Genomic DNA, 16,876 nt, shown 5'->3' on the forward strand with positions numbered 1-16,876 from the left:
AAAACCAAATCCTGTGGAATGCAGTGACGGGAGGAGGGGGGGAAATACACATCAATGAGGGGGCAAACCCAAGCAGCAAATACATTGGCTTAAGATAAATAACGTAGGTTTCCTGGTGCTTTCCCCGGGAACAGCTGGGTACCAGGGCGGGCAAGCTGCGGCGCAGCAGCGACGTGGGCTCCATGTTCGAGGCATTGGGCTGGCTCCCCTTTGAACATACGCCCTTTCAAGTGAAATTAATCACTCTCTTTATCACTCCTGCAGCATCTGGAGCCATAATCATTACCCAACTGCTGAGAAAGAAATGAAACCACTAATCGCACGGGGAGTAGGGCTTAGCGTTCAGAGCAGGAAAGTTTTTATTAAGTTCTCATTTGAAAAGTGATTTTTCGTGGCAAGGCTTCCAGGACATGCCACACAAAAGCTGGATATACTTCAGCAACTGTCTACAACTCATCCCCCAGCGTATAGAACCAATATATTTAGAACCGCTATAATGAGGGTTTAACATGCTTTTCCAAATTTAGCTCTATAATCCTAAATCGCTGTTATACACGAGTATGACACGGAGATACATTTAACCATAAACTTTAAAAGGGCTCTAGAAGAAGGAACTGCAGAAGTCTACAAAGTGGTAAACACCAGGCCACAGTAAGGACCAGATACTGCTTCTGGATTCACACACCACACTCCTACCGATCTCAGCAGGAATTCTCTACGCAAACTGAAGCTCATATATTGAAAACTACTAGATATAATGAAATGCCCACTTATTACATCAGCTAGCTGAGGACAATTAAAATAAGCCATAACACTATGTCAATAATCTGGATGACCATGCAATATCCCCCATCCCTTCCAACTTCACCATATCATGTTCCCGGCTTATCATTCACATTTTGTTTACATGAAAAAATGAAAAAAGATTAAGTTTATTACCGCTGGACTATTCCCATACATACCAGGAAAAAAAAAAAATCATCTAGGGAAATGTGGGTATCGGTTGGCAGACTTACTAAAACTCATGTCCCTAGAAAGTCAGCTGCATTATCTGCATACTGAGAACAACAATATGCATCTTGGGGATTTCTAATACAATTTTGTGTATTTTCACTCACAATAATTCTGCTCTACACAAGAGCTGAATGAGGAAGTGATTACCCCTATATACTGAAATCGTTCAATTAAGTGGCAAAGTGAAACTCTTATTCTAACTAACTTAAGATATAATTATTAAAAAAAAAAAAAACCTGCAGGGTTCTGAACAAGGGCAGCAGAATAATTAAACCTAGTACTCTGCTGAAACAGGCTGAAAATGTGATCATCCATTTTTAATGCTCCGCCTATATGTAACAACAGAAATCCTTCCAACAGCTGCATTCAATTAAAAAAATATTAACCCCAAGGAAAAAGTATAAAAACAAGTCCATCTGTTTTTCTTGCCACTCACTGTGCTTCTTTTGTGAGTGAAATATGTACAACAATACAATCCAGCAAAGTTGAATGAAAAGTAACACAATTCAAATAATAAGCTATCTTTTTTTTTTTAAATGAACAATCTAAAAGAAACCACTTTTGCAGATTTTCCCCTGTGACCCGCAGCTCTGTTCCCATAGTAACTATTGAGGAAAGAAAAGCATAAGATGCCTAACTTATACTTTTCCCAATACCAACAAAAAAAAGAAAAAAGCACCTTATTCTCAAAAACTATTATTCTTGGGCAGGGAAGAGGGACATTAAAAGATTAGTGTGAATCTCCTGGGTAATCTAGTTTAAACCACCACCTACTGAACATCTGATGTTGGTTAGACAAAAGATATTTGTTAAAGCATGTAGTCTTTGTGTAAAATAACTATTGAAATAGCTTTGCAAGCCCAATAATAACAAAATTACGAGGCACATGCTGTAAAAGCTTACATCTGAACTCAGCAAGCACTGCCGATAGTTAGTCACGCTGCTGTACGGTACTCATCTCTGCTGAGGGACCAGAACTCCACATATTATCTCCAAGCATATAAAGTGTTAATTTTAACATATATTTCAGTGTCATTTCAATTCCTCCTTTGCTTGCCTTTTTGACTGATACTTTATGCTTCCCATATTGCTTGCTGTAGTGCATTTTTCTAGGAAAAAATACAGGAGGCAGTAGTTCTTTCTTTGAGCAGTGCCACCAAGAACATTCCACTGGTGTCTTCAAATCCCCACAGGAAAACAGAGCTAATAAGAACATACCAAGTTTTAAGGACAAGAAAACACAGCAGCAGTTGAAGCACTTCTGCATCTCTGATGACGCTTCCCAACTCCTCCATGAACAATTCCATTGTCTCTGACATTGGATGGCATCCTCTGTGTCAACAGGGCAGGTTCTTCCACCATGTCCCATACACTGAGCTTTTAGCCCTGTGGGTTAAGGATAAACCCAGAAGCTACAGTGGACAGGACCCAGATGGGTATGCAATGGGCTGCTGTGGCATATTTATTCAACACAGCAGCAGACCTCAAGCACCTGGAGGAAAGATTAGGCTGGAAGATGATCTTCCAGCATGGGAAAGTTCTTCAGGAGAGAGATGGAGCTCTTTTCATGTACATTTGTCCTGTTCTCTGACAAACTCTCCAGTATTTACTGCCCGAGGATACAAGGCCACCACCAACTGAGAAATGTCTCGCCCACCTAAATATTATTTGTACAACCATTGAAAAGGGTTAGAAAGTAAGGCAACAGATGCACCTGCACAACTCCAAGACAAGTTGGATTCAACTGTTGAGAAAACAAGACCTATCAGATAAGGATACCATACCAGAAGTGAAATGACAAGTGTGAGGTGAAGTAGCAGAATCACATGTAATAAAATTTAGACGTGCGTGGAACACAAAGGTGGAAGTGTGGATAGGAAAGGGTGAAGAACAACGAGGAGAGAAAACCAAATATTTAGCAACCTGACACAACCGCGCTCCTGTCTAAGGAAATATGAGATTAGCTTTGAGGCCACCCTTAAATCTTGTCAAATATCAGCAGCTGGTATCAGCCAGCATATTAAGTTTTTGTTGCTAATGAACTTTTGAAAAACAACTTCTCTTTAAAGTATCAAGTATTACTGTATTTTTAAAAAGTTTTGCAGAAATACAAGCATAATTTATATTGTTCCATAAAATAGTCTTTGCAAAGAATTATTTTAGACAAATTTAGAGGTAAAGTACTATTTTTTGTATTTAAGTCATTTTTTTGAATGGCTACTTAATGAAACTATGCCAACGGAGTAAAAACAATTTACCTATTCAAATTAAACTGCGTATTAAAAAATATTCAAAAAGAGTACCACCTATGTGATTCTGAGATTTTAAGCCAGGCACTAATTAAAGTTGTAGAATATCAGTGGGTAAAATCTCATCTGAGATTTGATATCGTTCTGAGGAGCAAAGCTAAGAAAAGATTTAATTTGACAAACCAGTTCAAAGAGAATATATTTACTAACAGGGGTCCAGAATAGCTTGGTATCCTTAATTAGCAAATACATTAGGAGCAAATACCAAAAGACTTTATTCAATTAAAGAGTAGTCTGATTCAAGTACAAAGGTATAAACTGGTCATACATAAAGGTAAAAATAACAAGGCTTATCATTTTAGAACAACTTTTCAATCATCAAGTTCATGGCCAAAACCTAACTAGTTTTAGAATGGATTTTTTTTTTTAATTATTTATTAATTGTTGCTGCTGTCAATATGACAAGATTGCAGTCTATAACCAGAGAGAATCACTGTAGTCCTGAACTCTAAGCATAATGAAGAACCTTAGAATCATTCAAAGATTGATTAAATCAAGGCTAAATTTCCATTTTAGAGTTTAAATATTTAAAACTCCATCCACCACGACAGCGTAAGAATAACCCACAATTCGAACATTTGCCGCAAAATGAGAAGTTTGGAGTCATCAGACAGTCAGAAATACCATAAAATTTGCAGATGCCACACAAAAATCACTAAAAAGACATTCGCACTTCTTTCATGAATTGTTGTCCTATTAAATTAAAAAAAAAAACCAAAAAAACAAAAAAACCCACATTTAGAATCATAGAATGGTTTGGGTTGGAAGAGATCTTAAAGATCATCTAGTCCCAGTCCCACTGCAGGGAATGGGCAGGGACACCTTCCACCAGACCAGGTTTCTCCAAGCCACATCCAACCTGGCCTTGAGCACTGCCAGGGAGGGGGCAGCCACAGCTTCTCTGGGCAACCTCTGCCAGTGCCTCACCACCCTCACAGTGAAGAACTTCTTCCTAATAACTAATCTAAACCTACGCTCTTTCAGTTTGAAACCTTCTTCATCTTGTAGAGCTTTTGGAACAGTATCACTTGATGCAGATATGTCTTTGAATCTCTTTTCAGTAGGTTTGAGCTGTACTGTCCTTTTGAAGATCTGGACTCCATTTAACATTGGGCGTACATAGGTAAAAGTTTGTCTTTTAAGACGTAAGGTCAAAGGCACTTCCAAACCAGCACTTGGTCTTCCTGAAATTACTATCTTAAGAAAGGGCATTTTATGCCAGCATTGAGAACAGAGAACAAAAGATCTTTTTCATCTTAGACGTAACTCGCTCACCCACATCCACAAGTAGTTCAAAGGTTCCTCCACGTTAGAAGTTGTTCTCTGAAAAGTTCATTTTGTACGCTTTCCATTATTGATTGTTTCTGAAGAAAGACTAATGATCAAAACCCATTCGCTAACCCTATTTCAAGGACTTTCAAATATGGGTCATAACTCTGAACTAAAGTTTTTTTGTGTTCACCTGGGGCAAGAGAACTTATGGCTCACCACACCTAGCTCCCAGAAGTCCACAAATACCAGAAGATTAACGATTTCTTCCTCAGGTAAAAATCTCTGTACTGTGATCAGCTGTATTACAAATCCATTTCCCAGTCTGATACCTCACTTTCAGTGCTTTTCCATTCATAACAGGGAGCACGTCCCTGCTGGGCTAAATCGCCATCCCAATTCATTTTTTTGTAGAGAAATACAGATGGAGAACTCACTGAGACACCACGTCTGAGTTTGTAATAGTCCCCTTCCTCCCTGCCATAGTAGACAGAGTATTATCTCCATGTTAAATAGCATTTTATCTCAATTAGAGAACTATTTTCCTAAAAATCACAACATTTTCATCCTACAATAACATTTTTACAATATTCCCCTTACTTAAAAAGAAAAGCCACAGTCTCTTTTAGCTCTGAGAGCCACCTTTATGGGGTATGTCCCTTATCCCTTTCATTCTGTAACTATTTTGGGGGAAACAGCACATGCGTGGTTATTGAAGTGTAGTTTACGGAGGAGCTGAAGACACCAGTAGTGATGGTGAGACTGCAACCTGCCCGTGCAGCAGCTGCAAGTGTCTCTGGGAAGGGCTAATTTTCAGCATTTCGTAATCCTAATTATCAGTCCCTCTCCTATAAAGCACTCAAAACATTTCCTGTGTTGAACATATTTCAGACTTCATTTAGACTTTAGGACTAAATTTTAAAGTTTCACCAAAAAAATAAACTAACTAGAATCACGCTGTGGATTCATGTGTGCATCGGTATTCCATATACAGTTTTAAAAGCCTGGATAGTCATCACTAAAACATAGACATATTTGCATTACAGAAATTCCAGGCACTTTTAGGACCATTCAAGAGTCCAAGAAAATCAACATGATGAAAAATGCAAATTGCTAATTGGCTATTGCATTAAACAATATTAATTTCCAAGGATTTAGATCCAACTAAATTTTCTCAAGATGTTATCACTAAAACTGCTTTGTTAAAGTGTCAGAAAATTATCCAGCTATTTGAGGCTGCCGAGTAAGTTAATTGATATAATTACTGCTTTCAGGTTTAGGCTGGTGGTCACAAAATAAGTATCTGACAAGAAGTGTCTCGAAACCAAAAGATATACTGTACAGATATTTAGACGTTAGCATATCATCTCTAGGAACCAAAAGCTGAAATTAAATAGTTTTAAGACAGGTCACAAATAAGCAAAATGCAAGCGATAGCCCTTCAAATACCTGAGGGAAGAGTATGTATAATCTACCTCACACTGCCAAGCTCTTGCATTTTAGAAATATAAAGCCTGGGGTTTTTGTAGATGCAGTGATTTCAATACAATTGCTTTCACCTATACCAAGAGCATCAAGCCCAGTATGAAAATGTATGAGTCTTCATCAGATAAAACCAAGGATTTAGCTGAAAAAAAGCCTACATTATAAACTCCAGTGCTGACACGATGCTTCCCCCCACCATCCATATTAAGGATGCATCTCTGGATTTCTATGTACTAGGAAAACTTACTTTAGCACATATAAATTCATGTTCTTAAAGTCAGAGCTTTCAGTAGCATAATCTTATTTAATTATAAAGCATGACATTTCATTAAGAAGTTCAATTTCTCCTCAGTAGGTAAGTAACTTGCCATGCTTGCAACAGACAATTCAAGATTTCAAAACAAAACAGATCACCTCCTTTCCCATTAGGGATTGCTCATTTCTCTTTAGATTGTTTCATTTAAAAAAAAAAATAAAAAAAAAAAAGACGACAGCATCAGCAGGTTTTCTTTCTATCAGAATGGATCTGTTCAGTTCTGATATTAAAAGCTACCTCATTTTATGTTCACTGTGCTGTGCTTTGATTTTTATTATTTTTTTTGTATTGGGCACAGAAGTGCTCAAACTATGGGATGACTTTTTTTTTTTTTAATTATACAAGCCACAGATCTCATAAGGTCAAGATCTCCAAGTTCTACATCCCAAAGTTGTTTTATTATTAACAGGTTATGGTAATCTTTCTACCTCTCCAGACCCACCCGCTCCATTCAAGTCCCCATTCCTCTCTTCCCAAAACATTTCCATGTAACCTTTGGAAAGCAAGGCACACCTTTGTGATTAACTGTACCTGAAAAATCATTTCAAGCAAAGTCAAAAAGAAGGCATACAAAAGCAAGCCACATATGCCACCCTGCCATTTACACTCTTTTCTAACTAATTTCAAGGTCACCGCAATTTTACGTTTGAAATTACGCTCTCAGAAATGAGACCTGCAACACACGCAGCAGAGTTATCGAAAGAAAGCCATTAATTTATTACATGTGTCCTGACACTGCAAAATACACCCAGCTCCTTTGAACCAAGATTTTTCCCAAATACATACCCATTCAGACTAGTGACAGATATCTTAGCCCGTTGTGTTATTTCTTAGGACAACTGCAAAAGACTGAGACTCAGGATTTAGAAATGCTGCTGCTTCACTACTACGGCAGAGAAAGTGGAGGCTTCACAAATAATACTTTGTTTCTTAGCAAAACAAAGTGTTTGGGGTGAACATACTATTCATTTTGACCTAGAACTAAACATTTGGGGTTTAGCTAATTTTCAACAAAATACTCCAATGAAAAAAATTAAACATAAAAATATTTAACTGGAGAAAAGAAAACAAAAATCTTTGTTTTCACCAAGCAGGACAATGAATTTGTCTCAAGCTCACAAGTTATTTTCATTGGGAAAACATTTCACTCAAAGTTGTTTTCTACCTCTTGTCACTACATAAGCAGAGAAAGTGCATCAAAATACTATCAGGATTTAAGATTTTTAAAATTACTCAAAAGCTCAGATATTTCTAATTCATTGTGGGAGTCACCAGAACTGACAATTTTCTGCTGCATCTGCAAGACAGACCTTTACAAAGAGCTCATCATGGGGCTTTCAGAGCATGGTACCCCATGTTCACGCAAACCTGTGCATCACCTTTTCTTAGCTCTAAATACATCTATCTCAGATACCTTTGAAGCATCAATATCTCTTTATTGTCAGCTGGAATCATCAAGTCAAATTGCATTTTTATGACTCCAACGCACACCCCTAAAGACCGATGCACAATACGCTTCAGAACTGAAGAGAAGACAGACAGCATTGAAGGGTCTAATTTGTCTTAAGAAAACAACTCTACCTTTCAAAGCTTATTCAAAAATCACATAAATAATAGTGAATTGGAGAAACACAGTTTATGTTGTTGTTTATTTCCTCTTCATTTTACATACAAGACATTGTAAAAGAAGTCGTTAGAAATATAGTATAGGACTGTACTTAACCAGCACTCCACCAGCACTCAGCCTCCCATCCCAGCAGCCAGAGTGAGAAGCTTGCATTGATCCTACCAGATCCTACCAGATCAGGAGCCCTTCAACAATAATTGTTTCATTACTCAGCTAATTCAGACTCTTACCTTCTACAGAACTATAATGTAAGAACAAACAACCAAAACAGCAAAGAACTTCTCCAGAAAAAAAAGAGGGAAAATATTTTTCCATCAAATTTAAGTGCTCTGTTGCTCAGTCATAAAAGGCCAAACCTCTAAGGCATCCTGCGCAATGAAACCTCTGGTTCAGTTGCACATTTTTGATTAAGTACTTTGAATAAACATTTCCCAAATTTCCCAGTCTTTCCATTTCATTAAACACTCTTTGTTGCTGTGTTGTGCTATACTGAAAAGAGTCACAGTCAACGGCTCAATGTCTGAACTGAGACCAGCAACAAGTGGCATTCCTCAAGGGTTGGTACTGGGACCGGTGCTGTTTAACATCTTTGTGGGCGACACGGACAGTGGCATCGAGTGCACCCTCAGCAAGTTTGCTGACGACACCGAGCTGTGTGGTGTGATCAACACGCTGCAGGGAAGAGAGGCCATCCAGGGGAACCTTGACAGGCTGGAGAGGCGGGACCGTGCAAGCATCATGAAGTTCAACATGGCCAAGTGCAAGGTCCTGCACCTGGGTCGGTGCAATCCCAAGCACAGTTACAGGCTGGGCGGTGAGTGGATCGAGAGCAGCCCTGGGCAGAAGGACTTGGGGGTGCTGGTGGGTGAAGAACTGAACGTGACCCAGCAGTGTGCGCTCGCAGCCCAAAAAGCCAATCGCATCCTGGGCTGCATCAAGAGCAGCGTGGCCAGCAGGTCGAGGGAGGGGATTCTCCCCCTCTACTCTGCTCTGGTGAGAGCCCACCTGGAGTCCTGCATTCAGCTCTGGGGCTGCCAGCACAAGACAGACATGGACCTGTTGGAGTGGGTCCACAAAGATGATCATGGGGCTGGAGCACCTCCCCTGTGAGGACAGGCTGAGAGTTAGGGTTGTTCGGCCTGGGGAAGAGAAGGCTCCAGGGAAAGCTTATAGCAGCCTTACAGTGCTTAAAGGGGGCCTGCAGGAAAGGTGGGGAGGGACTCTTGATCAAGGACTGCAGCAACAGGATAAGGGGAAACAGTTTCAGACCAGAAGAGGGGAGATTCACATTACATATTAGGAAGGAATTCTTCACTGTGAGGGCGGTGAGGCACTGGCATAGGTTCCCAGAGAGGCTGTGGCTGCCCCCTCCCTGGCAGTGCTCAAGGCCAGGCTGGATGGGGCTTGGAGCAACCTGGTCTAGTGGAAGGTGTCCCTGCTCATGGCAAGGGGTTGGAACTTGGTGATCTTTAAGGTCCCTTCTAACACAAGCCATTCTACAGTTCTATGAAATTAGGCATCCAATGTGTCATGCTTAGTTTCATGCATCTATATCATACCATCTCCTACTTCCTCCTCCCTGTCACTAAGAATCTCAGCGCTATCAATGTGGCTTCACAAAAGTTTCCAAATATGGTGCGTGCCCGATTTTGAATGTTCAAACACTGCAGGGATCTGGTCTGACTAATGGATAGAAATATTTCACTAAATGTACCATTGAAATTATAAACAGATCGACCAACAGTATGGACTTCTGGCTCAGCTCATCCTGAAAGATGGTGGTATCCTTTTCATTCAAACATGAAAAGAAAATTATTAAATATTTCAAAGGAAGTAACATTAAGATCATGATATAAGGATCCAGTAAAAATTTTACTTGGATTAAAAGCATTAAGGAGTCCAGAATTATATTCTAGAGTCACTCTGATGCATAACTGCAACAGACATGAAGATTACTAATTTAAAATAGATATTAAACCCTTTATTTTTCAGTTACAAAAAGATTAAGAATAGAAGATATTATCAGACCTTTTTTAATTTATTATCGAGCTAAAACAGACTAGAGAAAGGGCAATCACTCCATCCTTGAATACAGGAATTATCTAGTAGAGAATCAAGCATATCTTTTTCCTACCTGTTTTCCAGACAAACTGATGACCTCTCCTGGTTTCCAGATCAGCTGTTTGTAACATTAAGAAAACAAACAAAAGGAAGGACTTCCCCAGGCTCTGCCATGCCCAATGAGGAGAAACCCAGTTCTGTTGTAGAAGCATAATTCAGATAATTCGGTCTCTTGTCGTCTTTGGTCCTAGAATTAACAAAAACAGAAAAAGCTCACTAAAAGACTTAAAACACCAAAGCAACAGGCTCAGCCTACTGGTAATCCAGTGGTCACTGTGCATTTCATAGTCCCTGTGTGCCGCATTTGTTGAGGAAAAGTCTGTTACAGAGGCTTCACTTGAAGAGAAAGAGAGGGGGGAAAGCGGGGAGGGCAGGCAGGGAGCGGAGAGAGAGAGAGGAGAGAGCCAGCTCCCAGAGGACCTGCAGTCCCATCCTACAAAGCCAGCCATCGTAAATGCTTTTAGCAAGTTCTTAAGAAGAAATCTACCAGTGCAAATAAATGGCAAGGGATCTGACAACAGGCTGTGATGTGTCCCTTATTTTCTCTATTTAATTCATCTTTAGCATGAATATTATCATGCTACAGGCAGATTAAACCAAAGCTGAGAATGGATTCCAGGTGCAAAATTCAGCTCTCTATTCAGCACCACATGTCCAACATTTTAAGATCCCTGACAACCGAAATACCAGACCTGGAATTGTTTTAGCTCCATACCACATGTGAACATGGGATTCACAAAAACGACCTAAGAAATGCAGCAGGAGAAGCAGGGAAGCAGGGGTTGCTTATCAGTACATGATGAACCAGCCTGAAAGAGAAAACTAGGCATTACTCAGGCATTTCTCTGGAATTTCGGACTTGTATTTAAGTCCTTGATCTTTGAGTTCAACCAGCAACCTGTTACTCCAGAGAGGTCTCTCTGAGTAAGAGATTTCAATTAAGCTCTCCAATACTTCAGATGAGTATCAGAGCCACGTTGTGATTGAGACGGGAATAGATCAAGTCCTGTGGCTGGAGCAGTTTTACATCATACAACTCATTAAAGTAATCACTATGCAGCACCAGAAGCCAAGAGGGATGTCTCTCTGGCTCTCCCATACAAAGCAGGAGTCCAACTTCTAAATGCCGGCTTCAGTAAACATCCACATGGTTTATATACCATGGAAAAGCTCCAAAACAAGAGAGATTAATAAAGGCATACAATAAAATAAAATCTTAAAAATTCTGGTTCAGACCAGTAACTCAAATCTCCATTTCTCTCATCACAGAAGTTGACCAACAAGCCACTTATTTACGCAGATTTTACATCAGTTTCAAGTTATTTTGGATTCATCCTCATTCAAGTGGGAACAGTTTTGAAGTCTCAAAAAATGTTCATGGTACACATCACACCAAACAAGAGCTAGTTTCTGATGTAAATTTACATACTAATTTTTTCTAATGTAATAACTGTTGTATTTATACCATGTTTAAATTCTCAGCATAGTTCTACTTATTAGTGATCAATACTACTTTCACAGGTAAGAAAAGTCATATCGTATCAGCATATGGAGAGCCTGCCTTCAAGACTTCTCTTCGTCGACATAATCTCGGTGATTTTCATTAAAATTATCAGTTATTAGAAGTTCAGTCCAGAAAATTCCATTACATTCCAAATCTTATGAAAAGCAACATTGTCATAATACATAATACACAGCATCATTCTTGATAAGAAACTGAAGATAAAACTGAAAACAGTACATATTGAATATACAGTAAAACTTTTAATTTCAAGTCGCATTTAAATTACTTTGAAACAGCTTCTATCATGATAAATTCAGGCAATTATATTTAATCAGATATTGACTAACTACAGTGGAAGATATAATATTGTATCTGCTATCCGGTTTAGTTCATTCTTGCATTTCTGATGAACAGCATTTTGGGTAAGACCTGAAAAACCATCAAGCTGACCAAATGCAGTAATGCGGGCAAGGGACCAGATTTATTGCTTTGTTCGTGTCTTCCAGTTTAATTTAATCCAGAAATGACATTTAATTCAGAATGCAACTTGCCGAGTCCCAACACCTGGACAACATAACACAGACCACAAGTGGCCTTATATGAAGCACAGGTAAAACTCAGAAACCTTGAGCAGCTTTCAGAAACGTGACGCAGCAAGGAAGTCCTCGGGGTGGGGGGAAGAAGGGCCCTCAAACATCCTGCAATTCAGGTTGTTTCGCCCACCTAGATGACTGCTCACCTCACACAGAAGAGCTGAGGAGGAGCGACTCGCCCAGTGTCTTCAGCATTGCAGTTACCATCTGTGACGGTCAGAAAACGGAGTCACTGACTTTCTGTCAAGGGGAAGAGAAGGAATTAGTGACATTGGCTCCAACATTGCTCACGCTCAAAAATGCAAAACAGGGAAAAAAAAACTATTCAGATGCTCAGATTTAAGTATTGGAGGGGAGCCAGCATGCCCAGCCCTGCGTAAACAACACTCATCTGAATTGCAGGGCAGTTCTCCAGGTCCAGAAGAATGCCGTAAAAAACAACGCATCTTAAACAGGTCGGGGAATGAAATGGGCAAATCCAAGGAAACCTCAGATAACAGCTGATAAAGATGCCGAGATTTTTAATGAAGCACCAGTCGTGCTCATCAGCTGCTTTCTTCACGTGCTGCCTTCATCTCAGCATTCAAAGGGTCAGTAAACAGCAGTAAATCCCTGGGTGTAGCAGCCTCCTGCCCAAAACAAGGGGTTTCACGTATGTTCATTCTTTGGGCAGGACTACAAAGATAACTGGCTGCTGCTCCCCATGGAGCAAGAACTGAGATTACATTAAGTCAGAAAAAATAGAAATAAATTAGACACCACGACACTGATTCTAATCTCACCCACCCCAGCAGAGCTCAATGGAGTCCACTGATTTACACCACAGCAAAGCACAATAAAAATTTGCCTGTATATCTAGGTTTCCATAACACAATTTGGAACAGTAGCTGTTCTGTCCTGATACGATAAAAAATCATTGCACAGGCAACATATGCTATCTACAGAAACATGAATAAATTACATTATGAAGGCCACCAACACTTCACATCAAATTTAGTTACAGTATATCTCAGCTCCCAAATGTGTCAGCATGGCTAGCTGTAAACTGGCAAATACAGAGAAAAAAGGAGGGGAAAAAATAAAATTTACATTTTAAAAATTTACTTCACTAAGACTTGTCATGATTAAACACATGCAACTGCTTAAATATGTTCAAGATACGTGTTTTACTCTGTAAAATATCTTGATTTTCCAGAACTGACTATCTGGATTTATTCAATATCTTTTATAACACAGACCTAACCAATTAATAGTCTGCACTAATAGATTCTCACTAACTTAAATAATGAGGTGTTGTTTTCGTATATTTGAAGGATTAGTCACAAGCATCCTTTTACTTCTGTTTGGAATATGTATGGAATCTTGTTCAGAAAAGCAAGGATATCATACATTAGCTGTAATGGCTGGGAATATACAGGCAAATCTTGAAAAGGCCACGTGTAAGTTTTCTAATGCATTTTCAATGCATTTACATTATCTAATCCACTGCTAATACTCTTAATGACAGGGCTGAACAAAACCAGTTTTGAATAACAGACTTAATTTAGAAAGCTACATTTCTACTGAAAACATGGCATTCAAGTATAGTGTCAAAATGTTATAAATAAATACATACACATACAGGTGACAAGCATCTTATTTCTGAAGTGTTCAAAATTTAATTTAATTTTCAATGTCAATGAAACATCCAGCAGCCAAATCCTGGTCTAATGCCTGGTTAGCTAGGGAGGGGGAAAAGCCTCTGGGAAACTTTTCCCACTTTCAGCCACTGCTGAGCACTCAGAGATGTTTCTAAGTGACAGGTACTGTGCTAGTCCAAGACACATTAGAGCCCTCAAAAGCATCCAACGCTGAAAGACAAAAGATTGACAGTCCAATTTTGACTCCCCACTCTACACATATTGCACTGGTAGAGAAGGGAACAATTGCTCTTTCTGCAAGTTTCCACTGGACAAGAGGTTTCTTCAGTCGTTCGACACCATTTCTGTGGTTTAGGGAAGTTCAACCTGGCTCTGCTCCAACGTGGAATTATACAGTATTTATTATAGAATTTAGAAAAAGATCAACTTCAACTGCTCTAAACCTGAGACATGATTTCAGGCTTGTCATACATCAATTAAATTCCCCCTGAGTTCACCAGGAGTTGGAACAGCTAAATCTGACCTACTGTTTTTTGTATGAGAAGGGAATGCTGACAAGGACACCTGGGTAGCACTCTCCATTTAAAATACATGATGCAATTAGAATAATCCCAAACACTTTAAATAGCAACAAAAAAAAAAAAGCAATTGCAGTTCATACGCATGGCTATAAATCGTTTGGCAGGTGTCTAGCACAAAGATAAGCATCATTAATCATGAATAAATTTTCTTAACACAAATGTAGGCAGTAATTATGCAACTGTTTGCCTACTACACACAGCACAAGCCCATTGCTTGTGATACTCCAAGATAATCTGGATGTTTCTACCATACTCAGACACCGGTAAAATCTGCCTTGCCTTCTCAGAAAGCTCTTATCTCAAAAGCTAATTCTATTCTGTCCTAAAGCAGCAGAATGCCTGGCCTCTATCAGCAAAGGCTGATCACCACAGACACGTGCTGCAGAGCATCCCTGAGGGAGATTTTCCAAAAAAAAAAAAAACCAAAAAAAAACCAAAAAAACCCACACCACACCACTAATGCTAGTGCTACAGGTATTGAATTTAATAAAAACGAAAGTGTTTACACAGTCATATACACTGAACTAGGAACAGACCTTCAGATATAAGCACACATGTGCCCGCGACACAGGTGTACATGCATACTCACCCATTTTTTTATTTAATGATAAACACAGCTACACTAAACTGCTTTTACTTCCATATGGAAACCAAACACTATGCATTCTGTCACTTACACATTTGGAGAGAGACGGTCTTCTGGTTAAAGTAGGGGCACCCTAAATTCATTCTACTTCCAACTGAAGTGTCAGAAAGTGCAAAAAGGCACTTAAGGTCACGGTCTGACACTAATACTTAATTCTGCAAGCACTGCGCTTGATTTCAGCGGAGTGATTTTGCATATACGAGAACCATAGCTTGATTTTCTATACCTCTACTTCTTCACCTCCAAACCTTAATTGAGAATATTTACTCTTCTTCCAGAAGCATTTTAGAAAATACTGGATAAAAAAAACCCACACAGCACGAATGAGATAAATTTCTGTATCAGGTTGACAATTGCCTGACAGTATTTTTGTCCTAAGTGGTCATTCATCAGGAATCAAAACATCAAGCTCCACAGTTCTTTGTAATTTGCTACAATAACTGTAAGGGTAAATAATGCCTGAAAGAACATCTGGTGTTAACACATCTGCATACTGAAGATAACTCCAAAGAACCAGCGGGTGGGCTAAACCAGCTTGCTTTGGGCTGGGAGTAAGCCTGCACGACCTCCAGATTGACAAAGCTGAACATAAATTTATTTTCATGTATATCATGGTCCATTTTCATGTATAAACCTTAATCAAGCTTCCTCAACACTCAGTTGCTCAAAAGCTCAGTAGGTAGCCACAATTTTTACCAGTTATATTTGAAAGTTCATGTGTTTTGGTCTGTAGTCAAATAGTAAGATTCTATTAATTATTTCATCTTTTTTTCTTCTATTTCATCTTATCTGCTTCTTGTCCCAAAACTATGGAAGATCCTGGGGATTAAAAGCAAGAATATGAAATTACTGTACTGCCAATGAATTGCTTCTTAATTTACATTGATTTGTTTGGTGTAGAAACTGCGAATCTTAAGTTTTCCTGCTTCAGTTTTCATACATCCTAAAAACTTAACAAAAGCAGGTTTGAATTTAGAAGTTTAATTATAAACTTAGCTAAGTGGATTATAATGAAATATGTTCCAGCAAGGGAGCTCAAACTGATGCATTACGACTACATTAAAGAAAACACCAGAGAATAGACTTTGCATCAGTAGAACGACTTTAATTAAAACAGTCATAGAGCAGAACTGTTCTGTGAAACGATGCTGCTGTTACATCTCCTTCACTCTAAATACCTCCAATGGACTCTATGGGAACACACTTGACTTTCAGTAATAAAAAGTATATGTGATTTCAGACTTTTCTGAGGAACCCAGTTCAGAAGATCAGTTAAACGTAGCTGAAGCAAAAGTTGATTCATTTGTACACAAACATGTACGGCTTACGCTCTCCAGACGAGCAGGGAGAGTTCAAAGTCAAGGGTTCAAGAGCTTGTGAAAGGCACCATCCTAACACTCCTCAGCCACAAGATCACACAGCCACCTACAGCTCCCATGCCCATTGAGAGCAGAATGAATGATGCTCAACCACCAAGGAGCACCCCAACATTTCTTCTACAAAAATCAGCGTGACCCAGTATGTGAGTGCCCAAGCGTTATCAAAGCCTTGGACTTCTCAATGGTATTAAACAGCCATGACCTTTTGGTGCTTTTGGTGTTGCATCTTAGCACTTAAAGTAGGCTAATTTACCCTCACAAATGTTGTTCAAGCTATTATCATACTCCTCGCAGCAGGAACAAGTACAGAGCAATTAAGATCAAAATGCTCAAGACTGTCAATAGGTTTCTCTTGTGAACTCAGGCATTGATTTTTTTTTTTCCAAGCAGCA

General features: G+C 39.2%; 1 protein-coding gene across 1 annotated transcript in view; it reads right to left on the reverse strand.

The window, feature by feature from the left end:
• THSD7B (thrombospondin type 1 domain containing 7B) overlaps window positions 1-10,293 on the reverse strand; it is a 274,844-nt gene extending 264,551 nt beyond the window's left edge. Inside the window, exon 1 of the mRNA XM_086465473.1 lies at window positions 10,155-10,293. Within this exon, the coding sequence (XP_086321599.1) occupies window positions 10,155-10,293 (139 nt within the window). The remainder of the gene's footprint in view (window positions 1-10,154) is intronic.
• Window positions 10,294-16,876: the final 6,583 nt, after the last annotated feature.

Source organism: Leptosomus discolor, chromosome 5 (assembly GCF_034619465.1).
Source record: "Leptosomus discolor isolate bLepDis1 chromosome 5, bLepDis1.hap2, whole genome shotgun sequence".
NCBI lineage: Eukaryota > Metazoa > Chordata > Aves > Leptosomiformes > Leptosomidae > Leptosomus > Leptosomus discolor.